Source organism: Balaenoptera musculus, chromosome 11 (genome assembly GCF_009873245.2).
Source record: "Balaenoptera musculus isolate JJ_BM4_2016_0621 chromosome 11, mBalMus1.pri.v3, whole genome shotgun sequence".
NCBI lineage: Eukaryota > Metazoa > Chordata > Mammalia > Artiodactyla > Balaenopteridae > Balaenoptera > Balaenoptera musculus.
This window is the reverse complement of record NC_045795.1, coordinates 22,487,143-22,507,875: the sequence shown is the minus strand read 5'-3', so window position 1 is coordinate 22,507,875 and position 20,733 is coordinate 22,487,143. Positions and strand designations below refer to the sequence as shown.

General features: G+C 44.7%; 2 protein-coding genes across 2 annotated transcripts; one reads left to right on the top strand and one right to left on the bottom strand.

The window, feature by feature from the left end:
* The first annotated feature begins 2,437 nt into the window (after nucleotides 1-2,437).
* On the top strand, nucleotides 2,438-5,173 carry UBD (ubiquitin D). The gene is made up of 2 exons (XM_036869318.1): nucleotides 2,438-2,503; nucleotides 4,076-5,173. Exons 1-2 carry the CDS (start codon nucleotides 2,486-2,488, stop codon nucleotides 4,544-4,546), a joined length of 489 nt encoding a protein of 162 aa, XP_036725213.1. The 5' UTR covers nucleotides 2,438-2,485; the 3' UTR covers nucleotides 4,547-5,173.
* Nucleotides 5,174-6,370: 1,197 nt separating this feature from the next.
* On the bottom strand, nucleotides 6,371-8,009 carry LOC118903545 (putative olfactory receptor 2I1). Its single transcript, XM_036868698.1, is given in 2 exon segments — nucleotides 6,371-7,335; nucleotides 7,970-8,009. Coding segments are annotated over 2 exon segments (1,005 nt in total).
* Nucleotides 8,010-20,733: the final 12,724 nt, after the last annotated feature.

Here is a 20,733-nt window from a genome sequence, read left to right as displayed (position 1 = left end):
TTGAAAGGATATCGTTTCTCAGAATCCAGATCCTATCTGGGGAGGGAATCTCCTGAATTAGTTTTCCCCGGGAAAATCCCTGGCTTGCCCTGGAGTAACTCCAGGCTGGAAATCCCCAGATCCAGTGGGCAGTTTCTCTACTGCCCTGCGGAATTGCCTCGCAGTGTAGTCTTTCCTCACTCACAGTCCTGGGAGAGCAGTTCTCCTCTCCCTTGGCACCAGGCTGCGATCTTCCTCCGGGCTCTGACCCCTGCACTCGAGGCTCTTTGTTCACCTCTGCCCAGTGGGGAAGCACGGGCTGGTCCAGGCAGGGCCTGCCACCCAGGGATACTCCTGCCTACATAGAGACCCCTAAACTCTGCTTGCTCTCATTCATCCCAAGGCTCGTTGCATCCTCTGCTTTCCTTTCTCTCTCAGGTCCCTCATGCCACGCGGTGAGAGAAAGGGTGTGAGAAGAGAGAGACTTAATTATAAGAAGCTTTAACCATCTACTCTCCCTCTTCTCTTTCCAGAAATGACACAGAGACCTAAGAAAGTAATAGGTGTAAATAAAGTTTGAAAATTGAAGCAGTTTACTCAAGTCTGCTGTGTACAGCTTTTTCTTTCTCTTTCCAGACCTGCTTTCTCATCCTTGTCCTCCTGTTGGGGTTTCACTTCCCTGTCGCCCTCAACCTGATCTGACATCTTCTATTTGGCCACTGGTGATGTTGCAGAGTCCCTGGATCCTGCTGGACATTGGACGCAGGGCAGCCCTTTTCTACCGTGCAGCAACCAAAGGTCACAATCTGGTTTTCTAATCAGAGAACCTGGAGAGATATCTATCTGAAGGGAGAACAGCAGGTCAAGGTTTCCAGTCTATTCCATCAGGTTGTATCCTTCCCCCTTCATATTCATTCTGTTTACAAAAGTATGTCTACCCCACAAAGTACATTTAAATAATAATTCGTTTTACCAATTTTATTAACTGCCTAATAAGAGCTTCAAATCGGAGAACATGACTTAATGTTAAGCTTGTTCAAATAGTGGAATGAGCTCTTGGACCCCGTTACTCTGTGTAGGCACTTCTGTAAAACCCGGTTCTCCAGGATGGAAACCCCTGTATTAAAATGGGCTCATTTGAAATTTGTCAGTCAGTGAAGGTACAGTAAATGGCCACTGAAAACACAGCAAAGATGACAACTTGGCATTTTTACAGGCCTTTTACTTTGAAAACATTTGAAGCACTTTTAATAAACGATGTTTTAAAAGTGGGTTTTGTGACGATGTCCTGAGACTTTCGGAGAGGGCAGGGATTAAACAAAGTTTTCTGAGCCTGGAATACACTTAGGAATTCTCTCTGATCATATCATTTTATAGATCAGAAAACCAACATCTAGGGAGGTGAACAGATTTGCTCAAGTTAACTTAGTGAGTGGCGTCCCTGGGACTGGTATGTTAGGAGATCAGAATGATCAAGAAAACGCCCTGAGCACACACAGCCTATGTACTTCCTTTTTGTCCCAATCCAAATCTCCAGAGCCAGGGAGTAAGTAGCTCTTTAGGTATCTCTGAGATCACACTAGTGAGTGTCCAGGAGTAAAGGTGAGGAGATAGAGGCACTGTGCTGTGAAAGGGATGTGTGTTTGTTTTGTGTGTGGAGGATGGGAGTCAGCATTTGATTGTGGGATTTGGATTGTTCTCAAGTAGTGGATTTGCTTTGCACGTTCTCAGACAGGGTAGGAAGAGTGCTAGGAAGCTCAAGACCCAGGAATCTAAAGTTCTTTGTAAAGGACATTTTATAAACAAAGTTTTCTGAGCCTGGAATATACTTAGGAATTCTCTCTGATCATATCATTTTATAGACCAGAACACCAACATCTAGGAAGGTGAACAGACTTGCTCAAGTTAATTTAGTGAGTGGCGTCCCCGGCACTGGAACTCACGTCTCTTCTCAGTCCAGGGTTACGTATCCTATGTCTCCTCCAGGCGCGCTTCACACATTCCGCCAGGCTAGTGTGAACAGTCTGCTGCTGGTCACATCGCTCCACACTGACTCTTACCGTCCTCACCCAGGCGCCCTTGTCCTCAGGAAGGTCTCTCACTACTGGGGGGCTCTTAAAAGCAGCAGGGGAGACCACAAGCTTTAAAGGTCTTCAAGCCGGTGAGGGTCCAGGACTGCAGGCTGGGAAGTCATAAGTCGGGACTGGGAGTGGTGGGTTGTTAATCAGGGAAAACTTCTCAGCAGAGAAGGACCATGCCATATTTGGAACAGGGAGGGCAAATGGATTGGTGGTGGGGAGAAGTGCTTGATCAGAAGGTATTTTTGTTTACTGACTCTGCTGTAGCAAAAGTGAAAGTAAATTGAGGAGACCTTATGAGAACAAATGGTACAGGAAAGCTTGATAAGCACAGCCGTCAGGCAGGGGATTTCCTTCTTAGCTGCTTATATAAACTGGAGGCCAGGACCTTTTCTCTGTCTCCTGATTCTGCGTCCCTGATTGTAGAGATGGCTGCCAAGCTCTGTGTAACTTGGGATTGGATAATGGGGATGGGGGGATGGAGAAAGGGAGAGCACCTCCGGGAGAGCTCTCAGGAATGGATGAGGGAGGGTGCTGGGTAGGTGGGGTGGCTGGGAAGGCATCTGGAAGGGGATGAGAGAGGCATTGATACCTACCGAATGTGAGGAAGGTTTCCATGTAGAGAACCAGGTCGTTTGGCTCCTGAGTTCTCTTTTGTTGAGACCTTGCACTGGCCACTGTTGGGTGGGTACATGGTAGGAAGTGGGAGTGGGCTTTGTGCTCTGCAGGGCTGGCAAGACTTGAAATTATGGAAATATTGTCTTGATCCCTTTCTCCCTTATCCTGTTTAGGGGTCCAGGGCTCTTAAGCTTCCTTCTCTTCCCAAAAGAGAGGTTCACAGAATTCATTTATCTTAAGTTGTTAATGCCCTGATACATTGCCTTATGTAAGAATATATGCTCTACAAAAAGAACTTGGAATGAGGGCAATGCTTAGCACAGAATAGTGAGAGTTCAGTGAAGAAATGTCTGTGGCATCTAGATTGGGAAGATTTTTTTTTAAAAATTAATTATTTATTTATTTTTGGCTGTGTTGGGTCTTCGTTTCTGTGCGAGGGCTTTCTCCAGTTGCGGCAAGCGAGGGCCACTCTTCATCGCGGTGCGCGGGCCTCTCACTATCGTGGCCTCTCTTGTTGCGGAGCACAGGCTCCAGACGCGCAGGCTCAGTAGTTGTGGCTCACAGGCCTAGTTGCTCCGCGGCATGTGGGATCTTCTCAGACCAGGGCTCGAACCCGTGTCCCCTGCATTGGCAGGCAGATTCTCAACCACTGCGCCACCAAGGAAGCCCGGGAAGATATTTTTGAATGAAGCCTGAAAGAGGTCCTCCGAGGCTTTCCAGTGACAAGACAGGGGGAGATTCCCCGTGTTCAGATTATTGAAGTAAGACTTAGATATACTCCCTACTTTCTGTGAGTGGGGCCCTGATGGGATTAAAGGAGGAGATCATAGTCTATAATAGGTAGATATAAAAACACAGAAAATACATATGGACAAGTGATACTGAACATAGGGTCATTAAAATAAGCTAGTTGTTATTTTTTTTAAAAGTACTGACAGTACAGAGAAGATGTGTCCTAAACAGGGTTTCCATGTAAAGTAGTCATAGTCATGGAGGACAGCCACGTGGGTATTCCGTTAGGCCATCAAGCCTTGGAAATTCTCTTTGAGAGGTGTTTTTAGATTCTGGTGTACATTTCTGGTTGCTTTCTAGTTGTATTCAGTTTTTGACATTTGACAAACTTTATCTGGATAGGAGACAGGTAAATAAGGTGGGAAGTCGTTGATAACATTTTGGGATGGATAAGAGGTATGGTTACAAAGGAATAAGACTGGTTTTCTTGCATTATGACCTGGAAATTTCAAAAGAGAAGTTTCAAAAAAGGGAGGGGTACAGGTTGTTGTAACGGACCAGGAGGACCAGACACGAAGTGAAGGGTCGGAGTAATGAAGGAGGGGGCACGAAGGGCGCAAAAGGTGGCAGGCCTTCTAGGCAACTGTCTCTTGGTCTTTTTTGTCCAGGTGAACGTCCATTCTCAGAGATGGGAATTAATGACCTTCACTGTCCACTCAGAAGGCAGAGTGAAGAACATCAATGAACATGTCCGGTCTAAGACCAAGGTTCCCGTGCATGACCAGGTCCTCCTGCTGGGCTCAAAGACCCTAAAGCCCCAGAGAACGCTGTCATCGTATGGCATCGACAAGGAGATGACCATTCACCTCACCCTGAAGGTGGTGAAGCCCAGTGATGAGGAGCTGCCCTTGGAATTGGTGGAGTCCGGTAATGAGGGGCAGAGGCACCACCTCCAGGTGCGAAGGTCCAGCTCAGTGGCCCAGGTGAAAGAGATGATCGAGACAAAGACTGCCATACCGCCTAAGAAGCAGGTTGTGACTTGCAATGGAAAGAAACTGGAAGATGGGAAGATCATGGCAGATTATGGCATCAAAAAGGGCCATTTACTCTTCCTGACGTACCCTTGCGTTGGGGGGTGACCACCCTGGGGATGGAGTGATATCAGGAGCAAAAGGCCTTATTTCCTTTTGCTCCTTACTAGCCACACCCTTTGAAAATTTCCCAAAATTAATGAGAAAGATGAATAGCAAGAGAAGTCTTGGAGTGGACTGGCGAGGAAGAATGTAGGATATTTCTAACTCATTGCTTCTTTCATTCTAACATGATTGAATAATTGGCAAAATTTTGTATAACATATTATATATAGATATAATATATTAGAATTTGAAGGCCTGTTAGAGACAGCTTTCAAAACCAGCTTGCAGTTTAATCCTTCCCTGGTTCCCTCTGACTCATAGAAAAACTCCTATTTCCTTTCCCAGCCAACAAGATAGTATGTTTTAGGTTGTGATCAATCTTCTTCTTCTTCTTCTCCTTTTTTTTTTTTTTTCTTTAATTGGAGTATAGTGCTTTACAATGTTGTATTAGTTTCTGCTGCACAGCAAAGTGAATCAGCTACTCCCACTTTCTTCTAGTTACTGTGTTGGCATCTATGTTTAGCTCAGTGCTTCTTCTATCATATCACTGAATAATCGTTGAGCCAAATTGACTTTCTACTTACAGAGAATAGTGAAATGGTTTATTACAAAGTGAATTATTTACTGTGACATGACTACAATCATATTAATAAATAATTTAGGAATTCAATTAAACTACCTCTCCTTAATGAAAGCTATTTGTTATGAAATGAAACTTGGCATTGTGCCCCTTCTTACTCTCTCTATTTCTCACATCCAGTTAAACCATTCTTATTTCTGGGGACAACGGTGGGCATGGCAAGATGTTCACCTTGGGGATCTAGAGACTTTATGTCTCTTGTGGGGCTCCTTGGGAATAGATATGCTTTAGGTGGGAACGGACTTTCTGAAAGTTGGGGGATTGTGGACCAGTCTCTGTCCTGCCTGCCTTAGGGTCTAGCAGGTCTTCTCTGGGTTGGGTGAGGGGGGTAAGGATTTGTTTCTGGGTTGACCCCAACGCTCTGTCCAAGTTCTGGCTAGTGGAGCTTTTTTCTCTCTGCTTCCTCCATCTTTCTCCCTTCATTTACTCCTCCATCTCACCCTCATGTTTCCTTCCTGATCACATGTATGTTTTTCTTACAACCTGAAATATGTCCACCCTCTTCTCCACTAGTCCGGTCTCTTCTTTATAACTTGCTCAAGAACCACTTCCTGCAGAAGAGGTTCCTGAACTTAACCCTGCTCAGCACAAACCACACTTACAGGTGTTGCTTATTACAATTATGAGTGAACTGCTCTGAGGTGGGCACTATTTAACTGCATAGGTGGGCATTGGGTTGGACTGATTCCTCGAGACAAGAGACCATGGCTTCTTCTTTTGGATGGGGCCTCCTACAGGGTAGAGTCTATGATTTTATTGTCACGTAGGGATATGTCTGATGGCAGACACCATGGGGTCTTCCACGCTCTCTTCCATCAGACTGGAATCCGTCATACATCATCGTACCAGCATATGGACTCTTGACGGGTGGTTATAGAATCCCCTGAGGATGGGGAAGGTCCTCCCAAAATCAAACTTTCTTTTTTTCAGCAGCCTAGGAGAAAGCCTGAAGGCCATTTCCCCCCTCACTAGACCTGCACGTATAAATGTCGGGATTTTCCCTACAGCACACGAACCTTTCCTGATGGGAGGAAGGGATCTCCCCCATTAACCATGGACTCCGTAAGGACAAATCTTGCAGATTCTCATACAGAAATGAGCAGCCTGAAGGCTAAACTGACTGACTTTCCAGTGGGCATTTCCCGCCTTGGGCCGTGGGGTAGCACTTCCTTCCCTCCCTGACTTACTCACTGTCTAGCTTGCCCTCTCCGAAGACTCCCCAGGACCCTCCTCGCTGCCCCCTTCACTTCCTTATTCCTGAGGGTGTAGATGAGTGGGTTGAGGGCGGGTGTGATTACAGTGTAGAAAAGCGAAATGAACTTGCCCCGCTGTTGGTTGTAGCTGTGAGTGGGTTGCACGTAGGTGTAGATGGCTGAGCCACAGAACAGGCAGACGGCTGTCAGGTGGGACCCACAGGTGCCCACCGCTTTCCTGCGGCTCCCTCCGGTCCTCATGCCCCATACAGCGCGGGCCACGGCGCCCCAGGAGGCCAGGATGACGGCGGACGGCGCCAGCAGGATGACCACGCGGGCAGCAAACATCTGGCGCTCGGCGGAGTCTCGGCCGCCGCCGCCGCAGGCCAGCTTGGGCAGCTTGGGCAGCGCGCAGATGAAGTGGTCCACCCGGCGGGGCGCGCACAGCGGCCGAGCCGCCAGCAGCGCCGTTTGCGCCGCAGAGTTGGTGAGGCCGCCGAGCCAGGAGGCGCGGGCCAGCGAGCGGCGGAGGCGCGGCGGGCGGCACACGGCGGCCGCGCGGTCCAGAGCCATCACCGCCGGCAGGACGCACTCGGCCGAGTCCCGCGCCAGCGACGCGCACAGCTGGGCCAGGCGGGGGCCGAGCTCCCGCCACAGCGCCCGGCCGCGCAGGTCGGCCAGCAGAGGTGGCCCCACGCTCGTGGTGAAGCCCGCGTCCACCAGGGCCGGGTGGCAGAGGAAGTAGTACATGGGCGTGTGCAGGCGCGGATCGAGTACCGCCAGCTGCACTAGCGCCGAGCTGCCCGTCAGAGTCAGGAGGTAGCCGAGGAGAACAAGGGCGAAGAGGACAGGCTGCAGGGAGGGCCAGTCGGAGAAACCCAGCAGGAGGAAGCGCTCCTCTGTGCTGTGGTTGGCCTAAAGCGGGAAAACTCGCAGAATGTTTGGAAGGACGATATATGCTTCACGAAAGGGTGATGTTACCCTTCCAAGCAAAGGAAAACCCGCGCCAGTGGGCGTGGGGTGGGAGAAGGGATGGCAGCAGACACAATGCTTATGTATCTACTGGAAGCTCAATTTTCAGATCTGAGCCCGTAGTTTATATTAGTATACCCTAGTTGATATATTTACCAGAAAATTCTATGAGGAAGATAGAATCTCCATCCTATAGATGAACAAACTTGGGCTCAAAAGGGTAAAGCATCCCAAGGTCATAGCTAGTGAGTGACCCCGTGGACTTGTACTAAAAGGCCTGTTTGATTTAGAAATCAGTACTCTTTCAGCTGCTTCTGGAAGGAGTCCTATGGTAAAAGTAGAAATCTAATCTTCGTCCCACATGATAACCCTTCAGGTATTTGAAGACAGATTTCACTCTGAGCCTCCCTCCTCTTTGTTTGCAATGTTTAGTGCCCAAAATTACACGCAATACTCCAGGTTTGATATAACCAACACTTGGTAGAGCAGAACTATCTCCTTCTTTGTTTCAGGTGCTCTACCTCTATTAATACAATCCATTATACTGCTGACTACTGAATTTTAATCTGTGGTGAATCTCTCTTCTAGGCTGCTTCTAATGTCCATGCCCCTCCTGCTTACTATCTAGTGTGATGATCATGAGCAACAAAGATTGGCACATGTGTACCAGCCTTTAAATCCAGAGTGATCTGGGTAAAATGAAAGTCAGGGGACCTGAGTTCCACCTAGCATAACTGCCTTTGACTAGTGATTTGATATGGGGAAGTCACTTCATTTCCCTTTGCCTCAATTTTTTCATGTGTAGTAGGAGGATTTTGTACTCTATAACCTCCAAGGTTCCTGCATGTCCTCCTGGCTCTAATTTTAATAAATATTTTTCAAACAAATGAAAAGTGGATGCAGAAGCTTTTTAACCCTTGATAGTGATGCTCAATCACATTTCCTGATGGTACAAAAACCATCATGGTTGATGTGATGGATAAAAGTCACATAGAAAGCTTTCTACTACATGGTTCCTGATGGGTATGATTATACAGATAGCTTGTTTTAAACATCATTTTCACTGTTCTTAATTTAAAACTCATCATCCCCTAATTTTTTATTTGTCAGGAAGGAACTCTCTTCCCCCTAAGAAAACATTATGTTTATATGGTTCTCTCGTTTTATCTTCATTAGGCAGAACAAGTATTAATGTCGTGATGAAAAATAAGGGTTCAGGAGTCAGACCGCCCAAGTTCCATTCTTGCTTCTGCCATTTCTTAGCTGAACAACCTTGGGCAATGTTGCTTAACCTCTCTGTGCCTCAGTTTCCTCATATGAAAATAGAATTGATTAAGTAGCTCCAACGGGTAAAGCTCTTAGAACAGTTCCTGACACATAGTAGACGTTGAATAAATGTTAACTATTATCACTATTTCACATCAGGAAACAGGCTTTTAGAGGGTTCCTACACTACTTAAGGACAGAACTGGTATGTACATATATACCCCTTTTCATATGTTAACTCATGTGAAAAAATAGATAATACTCCTATTTTATACAGTAGGATAGGAGGGTAATTGAGGTTAAATAACTTGCCCAAATTCTCATGGTTTGTAAATGCCTCTCAGGATTTCAACCCCAATCTGATTAATTCTGGGATCCTTGCTTCTTTTTCTTTCTTTTCTTTTTTTTTATGAACCAGGCTCTAATTATGCTAGGGACTGTGATGGATAAAACTACATACAAAGATTGACCTTTATTTCTGGATAATTTTATAGTCATACTGGAGATGAATAAAGTAGGAGAGTTGACATTCAGGCTTATGGTCCAATGGTGCTAGAGATGTTGAGTTACAAAGAGTCAAATTTTCTAATTCTCTGCTTACATAGACACACACCAGTTCAGCCAGGCAAGTCTTAAGTCATTCTTAGGCAAACCTACCAAATCCTGAAAACAAGCACACAGTGATCAAATTGCACAGACATCTTTACTGCATGTACACACAAATACCCAAACACATAGCTCAGACACATTTGTACACATACCCAAACACCCCATAATCCCCCTAAAGCATCCAGAAACCAAATCTGTTGTAAAAAATATTCTATAACGTGTCCCTACACATCATTTCGTATTCTAGAATGTGCCCCTCTTCCATAAGACCACTTTTTAAAAGTGCAATGTGGTAATAAGCCTACCTTCATGTCTTATTCTCTGGCACTGATATCTAGGCCTTCAGTTTCCAGATGAGAAGTTGGTCTCTTGCTCCTGCTCTGGATTCTCTGGGTTTGAAATGACAGTGGAAGGGATGAAAGAAAGGCCCAATCACATGGCTGTTGATTTCTGGAACCGGTGCCTGAGATCAGGGCAGGTACCTCGAGAAGACAACGTGGGATGGGCAAAGCAGTTGTAGAGAATGAGAAAGGGTGTTGATGAGCCTCTACTAGAGAGAGAGCCAGGGAATCAACAATTTCTGTTATTTAGAAGAGAGGATGGAGCTCTGGGGAATCTATGTCCCTCTCCCATAATTAGCTCTTTGTATGGAGGTGTCCAGAGAGAGCTCCCTCAGGGTAGGGAAGGGAAATTTCTGGAGGGAAAGGCCCTTTCGGATAGAGTGTCCCTGGCAGTGTGTGGAAGCCAGAGGCAGCACAATTCCTTCTCACATCATTGCTACTCTTAATTTTTAACTGGTTTAGGATTGCATCCTCTGCTGAGTGACCTTAAGCCAGCTGTTTAACCTCAGTGATTCTCATCTGTAAAACATGGGTAGCAACCCTTACCTGTGCCAGATGCTGTAGATTCGATGATGTCATCCCCAGTTTTGAATGCAGCTTTGATTCTCATGTCATCAGCTTTACCCCCTAACCCCCTTGTTGCTCTCATCCCCCACCTCACTCCCTTTGCTCCCCTTTATTCCTTGAAGAGTTTTGTCCCTGGCTCACGCTCACTCACTCCAGTGCGGCTACCATCACGATTCTCAGTGAATTCAGTATCCACGGAGATGATACTGTCTCCTCTCAGTTCCTTCCTCAGTAGCCATCTGAACATTTATCACTGTCCTTCACCTCCCTCACATCTTCACTCCTCTCTCTATCCGGCTTAGATTCCCTGGTCAGTCACTGTAATTAGTCCTTTGTGCACATACTATCAACGTTCCTGCTGAAATCCACCTCAGATCCTATCCTATCCCTACATTCGTTCAGCTGATCGTGGACGGAGAAAAGGCCACAGTCATGCCGAGAAGTTTCACTTTACATTCATGACCACTAACTTCATTTTTAAATTTTCTGTCCAGTTTTATTGAGATATATTTGACGTATAACAATGTGTAAATGTAAGGTATACAAAGTCATGATTTCATACATCTATGTATCGTCAAGTGTTTATCACACTGAGGTTAGTTAGCACATTCTTCATCTCACATAATTATCATTTTGTTGTTGTTATGGTAAGAACATTAAAAATCTACTCTCATAGCAGCTTTTAAGTATTCAGTACAATGTTGTTAACTATAGTCACCACACTGTACATTAGGTCCCCAGTCATTTTATAACTGAGAGTTTATACCTTTAGAACGTCACCTCCCCATTTCCCCCACTCCTCAGCCCCTGGCAACCAACATTCTACTCTCTGTTTGGATGGGTTTAATGTTTTTAGAGTCTACTTATCAATGGTATTGTACAGTATTTGTCTTTTTCTCTCTGACTCATTTCACTTACATAATGACTTCAAGGTACATCCATGTTGTAACAAATGGAAGGATTTCCTTATTTTTTATGGCTGAATAATATTCCATCATATTATATATATGTATAAATATAAATATTATATATAAATATTCATATTTTTAAATGCAACACACACACATATATATAAATACCAATTTACATTCTCACCAACAGTGCACCAGGATTCTCTTTTCTCCACATCCTCACCAACACTTGTTATCTCTCTTGTCTTTTTGATGATAGCTGTTGTGAAGAGTGTAAGGTGGTATCTCATTGTGGTTTTGACTTGCATTTCCCTGATGACTAGTGATGTCAAGCACCTTTTCATGTTCCTGGTAGCCCTTTGTAGGTCTTTGGAAAAACGTCTGCTCAGATCTTTGTCCATTTTTTTAATCACATTTTTTTTCCTGAAAAATGTCTATTCAAGTTCTTTGACAATTTTTTATGGATTTTTTTTTTTTGCTATTGAGTAATATGTGTGTATATCTATCTATCTATCTATCTATCTATCTATCTATATATCAATATTAACCCATTATCAGATATATGGTTTACAAATACTTCCTCCCATCCTCTAAGCTGCCTGTGGTTTAGGGCTTGTGAAGACAACTTGAATAATGTAGTAACACACAGAAACCTTCCCCACGGTGCCCTCCATTTTCTTTCCACGTCTCTCAGGATCTTTCAGAGTCTTTGTATTCATCTTGAATTTAACCTAAATGCTTCCTGCCTCAGTAAGGGTATTGGAAGGTTGTAGAAGGATGTGACTTTCTCCTGTGCCCACTCTCCCCAGATAGAGCCAGAAGTCTGAGGTCTGACATTCAAGGCTTCCAAGAATCCAGCCTCAAGTTTCCAAGCCCAGCATGTGTTCTGCTTTTCCTCGCATAAACTTGCTGCACTGATTGGATTGGATGACTCCCTGTGCTTCCCCACTTCTGTATCTTTGCACTGGCATTTCTCTTTGCTTGAACAAAATGCCCTCCTTGTTTCCTCTCACCTACCTCAGTCCTCCCGACCCCTCCAGGTTCCGAACAAGCTTCACCTCCTCCAGGAAGCCTTTCCAAGTCTCTTCTTGCTTCCCAGAGCCTTTAGAGTTTGCGAAAACAAACATAATCTTTTTCACATTCTGCTTTTCATTTCATTATTTTCTGATTATAAAAATAATATATACCACTTATGGAAAAGCAGGAAATATAAGAGATAAATGGGAGAAAACAGAGATATATAAACATATAGGGAAAGAAAAAAGCCTATCTATAATTCATACAACCGATACTGTTAACTATCCACCATCGATAATTTAGGATATTCTCTTTCCCACTCTCTTTTTCCTTCATATTTTTACATAATTGAATTCATTATGGTTTCCATAAGTTTATTTTTTGTACTTGGCGTTAGTCATCTAGTATTATGATGAAAGAATGTCTACATTATTACATATATCTTGTATATATGAAAATATAATTTATATTTATTGATCATCTGCTAACGATCAGGCACTATAATATCCACAAGATACATGTGTGCTCAATGTGTCAATTTATTATAATTTACTGTTGCCCCCTTCTTTGATATCCAGGTTACTTTAGTTTTCTTACAAAGCATTAAAGGTGACATTTCAAGAAACAGAATGAATTTTCTGTATTTTTATCTTTTTTTTAAAGGAAAGAGTGGTGTGTATAGAACGATTGCATCAAATGCTTCCTTAGAATCCCTGGAGTCTGTCTATGTATGTATGTTTGCATGTATGTATCTATCAATCATCTATATCTATATCTACCCCTCTAGTGACAAAGTGGAAAGAGTGTATTAGATTCTGGCCATGAAGCCCGATCTTGAACAACTCATTTGACATCTGTGAGCAGTTTTGGTGGATAGGTAGATTGGTAATGTTGCGTATCCCTTCAGGGTGATGAGGAGGGAGAGAGGGAAGGGAGGCTCCCAGGGGAGAGCTGGAGTGGGTCTGGGGTTGGGTGAGAGTGAGGGAGAATGAGGAGAATAGAAAAGAGATGCTGAGTGGAGGAGGAAGGCAAAGAGCCTTTACCAGATCACGGAGAATGTTTTGCATAAGGGACACTGTGGGGCCTTGACAATTACCTGCACACTTGAAAGGCAGAAGAAAGGAGGGTGAATAGAGGAGTGGGTGGCATCTTTGAAGCCCAAAGTCTGCACCTAGATCCCACTTCCTGTTTTTCTCCGTTCTCAGAGGACCAATCCGGGATTCTTCCGAGCTGCAAGCCAGGTCAGCTCCTTCTCCTCTTTCCCCTTACATCTCCGGAGGAACCAAGGCCCCTGTGTCTCAGCCCCATGGCGCCTGAGTTTCTCCCACGTTCCTCTCCTCACTCTTTCCTAGTTGACCCTGACAGGGAAGAGTTAAGGCCAATGAGCGCACACACCGTAGGGAGGCGGAGAGGCTGACAGCGACCTGGATGAGCACCCACTCGCGTTTCCGGACTGAGCTGAAGCCTTTGTCTCTATTCATCAACCAGTCCTGCTTCCTACGTCTCCTTCCGGCCCCCAAGCGAGATCCTCTTCCGTCAGGCTCTCCGGTGCCTCCCTGGGGCCCGGATCTGTGAACCCCGGAGAGCCCAGGGAGGAGGTCAGGCTGGGGGACCCGGGAGCCATCTGCTGGTGGGAGCCCTGAGTGCAGGCTGGGGAAGGGAGATGCGCCGGGGAGCGGTCTGCCCTTTAGCTCGGAAAAGAGGCTGCCCAGGGAGCCCAGGCACCAGTTTCCCTGTGGGCCGGTGAGTTTTCCTCTGGGCTTTTGTCGTCGTTCTCCTCTTTCTCCGCCAGCGCTTCACCCTGCCTGCGCGGCTCCTTCTCCCTCCCCAGTCACCTCCTACTTCCTTCTGCAGAGTGAGGGAAGGAGGCTTCTTCCGGTAGCAGGCGCCGCCAGGGCCAGGGGCACACTTTAGAGGGTGGGTCCTCTGGGGCTTGGGAAGTTAAGGAAGGGAGGGAGAGTCAGGGGGGAGAGGCTGGGAAGAGGGAGCCTTAGCGAAAGGCAGGGTGGGAGGTGACAAAGAGGGCCAGGAGAAGAGCAGGATGTGAGAGGGGAGGTAGCTCTCAGGGGTCAGGTTCAAATCAACTACCCTGTGTTTGTCCTCCGCAGACTGACCACGGCATCCATGCCCTCTGCAAGTAGGGCTCAGGGGAGAATGCGGCCTCTTGCCTTCCCCCTTGTATCTTTGCTTTCACCTCTTCCTCTTTCCTACCTCTGTGGTGACTGTGTGTGTGTGTGTGTGTGTGTGTGTGTGTGTGTGTGTGTTCCTTTCCCTTTTTGCTCTTTGGGCCAGTACTCAGCCATCTCTTTCCCTTTGCTCCATCTCACAAGCATGACCCTTTCAGTTTTCTCTGAACCACAGCTTTGACTGAAGTCTTACGATGAAACCAGGCGAGAAGGATTCATTCATTTTTGTTCATTCAGCACGTATGTAGGGACAAGAGCACAATGGCCAGAGAACTTGGCTGGGCCAAAGGAGACCTAAGTTCTAATTCTGGCTCTGCCACTAGGTAGCTATGTGACCTTGGGCACATTTAAATCACTCTATGCCTGTGTTTTCTCATCTTCCAAACGATGGGATTGGACCAGATGAGCCCATTTTTCTGCTCAAATGCCCTAATGACTCTGTGATGCTGTGATTCTGTTTATTAAACAGTTCTGGCCATTTAATTCATTTGGGGCCATTTTCTCTCCAGGTCACTCTGCCTTTATCTGCTCCTCATGCCATCCTCCTCTCTGAGTCTTTGTGTCCTGCTTCCCCTTCATGTTTGAATGTCCCTTCTTGTCTTTCAGCCTCTTATGGATCTCATCCTTGGGCTGTCATGCCATTCCAGGTGCTGCTGTCATTTGAGGAGGTGCCCATGCATTTGTGCCAGGAAGAGTCGGGGTGTCTGGACTCTGCACAGAGGGCCCTCTACAGGGATGTTATGTAGCAGAACTACAGATATCTTACTTCTGTGAGTGAGACTTCCTATCTCTTCTCTTTTTCAGAATTCTTCTTCATTAGCAGTACATGATTTTCAGTACTATTCAGTGAGAGCCTCCCCACCGATTCTGACCCCCAATGGGGTACTGATTGATGTTGGAGTGATCTGAAAATGCAGTATGTTTTTGGCCAGTATTACTCTCAAAGAACTTTCTGGAAACTGAAGGTATTTATATGGGGCATTTAGAACATGAGTGATAGCTCCATATAACTCTTTCTAGAAATGTAGGCTCTTTTAAGTCTAGACTCAACCTCTACTCTCCCCCAAATGCCTATAACATTCCTTTCTCTCTATTACATTTTTATTACAAAACATTTTTATTTCCTAAATAGTACAATGAGATGTGATGAGAAATCTAGCTATACCAATGGGCTGTGTAAAATAAAAAGGCCTGGGAATGGGAGACATGATCCTGGTTAGGGAGATGGAGATTTCTGGGTCAGTCCTCAGGTGGTATTCTCACTCCCTTTATGGGCATGACTTTTAGTGGGTGCTGTGAGGAGATTGAGGTTGTGCGGCACAAGGAAGCTCAGAGCCATAACAACTTCAATCAGTTCCTTGGTTTACCAGTCCAGTATTTTCTTTCTTATATTGATATCAAGGTTATAATAGAAGGATCTAGTTTATTTCCATCACATTTTCCTTTATTTCAAATCCCAAACTTCCCCCTTAATCCTCTATGGGCTGAGAAATGGAATGTTGCCTGCCACATCAGTAAACGAAGGATGTCACAGTCATCAGCGATTGCAGCCATGCGGCTACGCCAACGGTGAGCTGGTGAGCCCTGAGGAAAGTCAGGATGTGAAAACACAGGATACTGGCCCCAGAGAGCTGAGGTGCATATCAAAGGAATGATTTCAGTGAGCCCAGACTCTTGCCTCTTCCCATACATAGAAAAATGCTAAATTCCTTAACTTGACATATCCAGTTTTTTTAAAAATTAACAATACTCTTTTGTTCCTACTACCTGCTCTTTGTTGCAAAACTCCTATAGATCCTAGTTCTCCCTTCGCCTCCTTGGAGCAGTTTTCTCAGGGTTACTTGAGATGCTGCCTCCCGGGCTTGACGTCCTAAAAATTTCCACCGAATAAAACATAACTCTCAACTTTTAGGTTGTGAATATATTTTTTTAGTCGACAGGGTTTACCATCAGTCATCCCCACACCTTACAGTTTGGGGTGGGGCATTCACAGAGAAATAAGACAAGGCCCGTGCCCACTTGGCTGTTACCTTCCTGTTGTCATGACAAGAGAAAAACCATCCGTTAAACAAAGAAGGTTGAATGTGCTCAATGTCAAATGAGTGTTTTAGAGCATTGTGCATTTGATTGGACCAGTGCCCGTCTGTGAACTGTTTGTTATCAGTTTGTGATGGGATAAGTACATACATTGAGAGAAAGCATTTAGAAACTTTTAGAGCAATTTGACATTGCCACAGTATCCAAGCATGTGGCCAGTGGGCCCATCTCATTGACCAAAAGAACAAAACAAAAAACCTCTGGTCCTTCACCACAGATAGTCTGAGAAGCACTGGTCTAGAAAATAAGTGTTATGTGGCGTGGGATCGTCAAGGATGGCTTCATGGGAAGCAAGGTGGAACTTGAAAGATGGGTAGGAAAAATAAACTATGGAGAGGGGAGAAGCAGAGAAGGTATTCCAGGTGGGAAGAAGGGGAGAGCAAAGACTCAAAGGGAGGTGGACTTACTGGACACTGGTAAATAGACTAGTCTGCCTGGTTAGGTTAGGGTAACATGAGACGGTGGAGGTGGGTACAGAAGTTGGTGTTAGACATGTTGAATGAACGACATGGCCCAAGCCTACCGTTGCAGCTAGCCTCAACACCCAGGATATTGTGGTCCAGCGGCAGCCATTCTAGAATTTAGAGAGTGAAATGGGACCACATATAAGTAGGACATATGAGAGGTGAACCTAAGTTGGTGGAGGGGCAGTAGCTCAAAAGGCAAGGTTAGACAAGTTGAATAAGGACTATTTGAATTTTGTTTTTTAGAGTGTCAAGGTACAGAGAACGTAGGGCATAGTAGCTGTACATAGCTCAGTAAGGAATTTTTGATCTTCCGATTGATCCAATAGAATTCTTGTTTCCTAAAACTGAGCTGACCTCACAGCTGGAGCAACGTGAGGAACCATAGATTCTCGATGTCCCAAGACCTCCTGATCTGGGGCTTATTCCAACCTTTCTTGCAGGTGAGAGGGCTGCATCCAAGGTATAGTAACTGAGCAGAAGGGAGGGTTTCAATATTTGGAGAAGGGATTGTGTGAGAGGGAAATCAAATTTACTCTTTATTTTCTCTTCCATAGTCATATATTCTCTTACCAGTCTACTCATCCATTTGCTAATTTCTTTTTTTTTTTTTTTTTTGGAAATTCAACTTTGCCAAACACAGTCTTTTGCCTTTTGCTGCTCCCATCATTGGTCCCTGCTCTCAAAGGCGTTTGCCACGTAGACCTCCTCACCCTGGAATTGTCATTCTGCATCAGTGCCTTATGCTGCTGTCAACTTAAAAAAAATGTACAACATGAGAGTTGTGAGTTAAGTTTTATTTGGGGCAAAATGAGGACTGCAGCCCGGGAGACAGCATTTCAGATAGCTCTGAAGAGGTAGGGGGGGAAGGTCAATATATATGTGATTTTGGTGAAGAGGGAATACATGCAATCAAGCACATATTTTTGCAGAAGTTCTCGTGAGGGTTACTGCAAGTCATGAGGAGCAGACGTCACCATGAAGGAATTTAGTGCTTTTCTAGATATGAGGAGATACAAGAATTGGGCTCATAAAATCAGCTCCTGAAAATATCTACCTGTTCTGCCAGTTTTTCTCAGAGCACAGGGTGCCTCATTCCTGATCTCCACCCTAAATTCCTTTCAGGGGGTGTTGAAGGTCAGCAGCTGCAGTGGCACCTGATTTAATCCTTGTAGAGGTAGATGGCAAATGCCAATTTGTAGTTGACACTGCCCATATGGCTTCTCATCTGCTGGGTTATATGCAACTTATAGCTATTGATACCGAGCAGGACCCTGTGGGGCTCCTGGGCACAAAAGCCCTCCTGTGTCCCCCATTTCTTTGATTACAGGAAATAGGTTTCATTCAGCCTCCACAACCTTCTCTGAGTTCCAAGGGGTAGGTTCAAACAGTTGTTAATCAGGGAAGGGAAGGGATGCGGAGACAAGGGAGGAATAGTGCAGCCCTGGGGCAAGGTCCTGGTTCTCCCTCAAGGGATCCACACAACAATATCTTTGAGCTGTTTTGCAGATACTGAAGCCCCCACCAGGTGGGAGAGGTTAATGGTTAACACGCTGCCCACAAGCACGTAGATCCCAGACCAGCTGGAACCAGAAAGTTGATGCTGACTCCCACTTACCTCACCACCAACCAATCAGAAGAAGGTCCACGAGCTCATCACGCCCTCTTTGAACCATTACTATAAAGCTCCCCACTATGCCCTCCAGGTTGGGACACACAGTTTTGAGGGCATTAGCCTGCTGTGACTCCCTTTGCCTGGCAAAGCAATAATTCTTTTCTACTTCACCCAAAACTCTGCCTCGAGATTTAATTCCGTGTCCGTGTACAGAGGCCGGATTCAGTTTCACTATCTCTGAGTCCTTTAAAAGAGATTCATCTGTCAATACTTCACAGTTCTACCATCCAGGTCTTATTGTATTCTAATTCTTGATCTGCTCAGGCAGCAGGAATTTATGGAAATTACTGTGTGCTGGAGCTGTGCACTTGCTCAGCTCTATCAGCGTGTCTTGAGAAAGATATTTGGAGTATGAAGTTAGATTTGTTCCAGGGGTGTAAGGGAGATGCACTGATTTTTTTTTTTTTTTCTGATACAAATGTGATGCCTGTTCATTGTATAAGAATTGCAAATACAAAAAGTGTAAGAAGTTAAAAACCATCCCACTACCCAGATACAACTTCTTTCTACATTTTGGAGTATTCCTTACAGACCTTTTAAAAAGTTAGTTCAATATAGGTCTAGAGACAATGTCTGTCTTTTTAATGTAGCTCAAAATGTCTCTAAAAATGAGAATGTCAGAGTGATAGGAGGGTACAGTGGAACCACAGTCAATTTCTGAGGTTCTTTGAAACAAAGTGTCTACTAAGATCAGCTCTTGGATTTTTAATTTTTTTTGACAACGGTGGCCAGTAATATTTTGATGCTCGGTTAAGCTTGGGGCCATCTGGTTGTTATATTCCAAACGCTATATATTTTTTGACATTTTGGAGATTTTTTAAAGCCCACATATGTTAGCTTGGATTGAGTGTTGGAAGAAATGTGGGAAAAGTTCTTTCTATTGTTAGAATATGGAACCAGAGAGGCCTGATGTTGTCATTGGCAGGTGATGTGGTGATGAGACTTGGGGACGGAGCGGGTACACTCTGGTGTCTTCAGCACTTCTTGGCTCCCATGGGTCACTGGCAGGAGTGTGGCAGGCTCACTGACTTGTCACACATCTGAGATCACGTTGAGTGAACAGTGAATATAGATTATCCTCCTTTATAGCATGTGTGTAAACATGAATCTTTTTGTGCATGTATTTGTGCCTCATGCTAAGGAAGAGAAGGTCATGCATTTGATGACTTTTTATTTTTAAATAGCTAAAAACATACACAGACCATAACCTAGCCTTATCATTGCCCGCTAGCCTACTGAGAGAACTCTGAGTATCTCATCCTTCCTCACAGAGTTCATCCGTATATGCATGTCTCTCGGTGTATATACGTGTTTATAATTGTATAGTTATATGTGTGTTTGTGTCTCATTTTTTCTGTTTGTTCGTTTGGGAGTCCCATAGCTCATGGATAGGTTTAGAGGAACTCAAAACAAATTATACATATTCATGTAGTAAATGGAGCCACTTTCCCAGGCTTCATGCTAATGGAAGGGAACAACTGGAAGATAGCCCAAGATATGAATAAGACAAAATAGTAAAAAATCGCAAAGTAGTTTCTATTTGCCTTTGAAATGTGGTTTATCTCTATTTTTAAAGCAAACTCACCACATCAGCCCAAGGTTTTTTTTTTTTTCCCCCAGCATTTCTGCACATCTCTTATCTCAACACGTTTCAACTTCCTGCAACAGTATCTGCCTAACTCTTTTTAACTCTAGGGTTTTTCTCTAGGCCCTATTTCAGAATTAATGTTTTATTATTTTCACATATTTGTTCCTTTACTTATTTAAAGGAGATTTACAGTGGATTTCTAATTTCCAAGTAAAATCCTAGGCTGTAAGAACCATCAGTTGAGAGGAGAGGTGACATAGTTTGACTGAGCCTAAAAGTCCCCAAGATTCTACTTCAGAAGTTGAAGGGCTTGCCTCCCAGTCAAATCCATTTCTCTTTTCTTGAATTTCCTGTGCACAGTACATCCTGAAGGACCTTGACCTAGATTTTCCCATGGGTAAGCAGCTCTCTGGATGTGGTTACATCTGTGCAGCTGCCAAAGGTGCTAATCTGGGGAGCAGGCAGCAAGATGGAGTAGCAGGTGCTGTTTGCATTTCCTCAGTTGCTAAGTTGCATTTTATAAATGCTGCTCCACTGGAGGTGTGTGTGTGGTGAGGACTTAAAAAAATTGCGCAACGTGAAAGTTGCTAGTTAAGTTTTTTTTTTAGTTTTTATTTATTTATTTATTTTTGGCTGTGTTGGGTCTTTATTTCTGTGCGAGGGC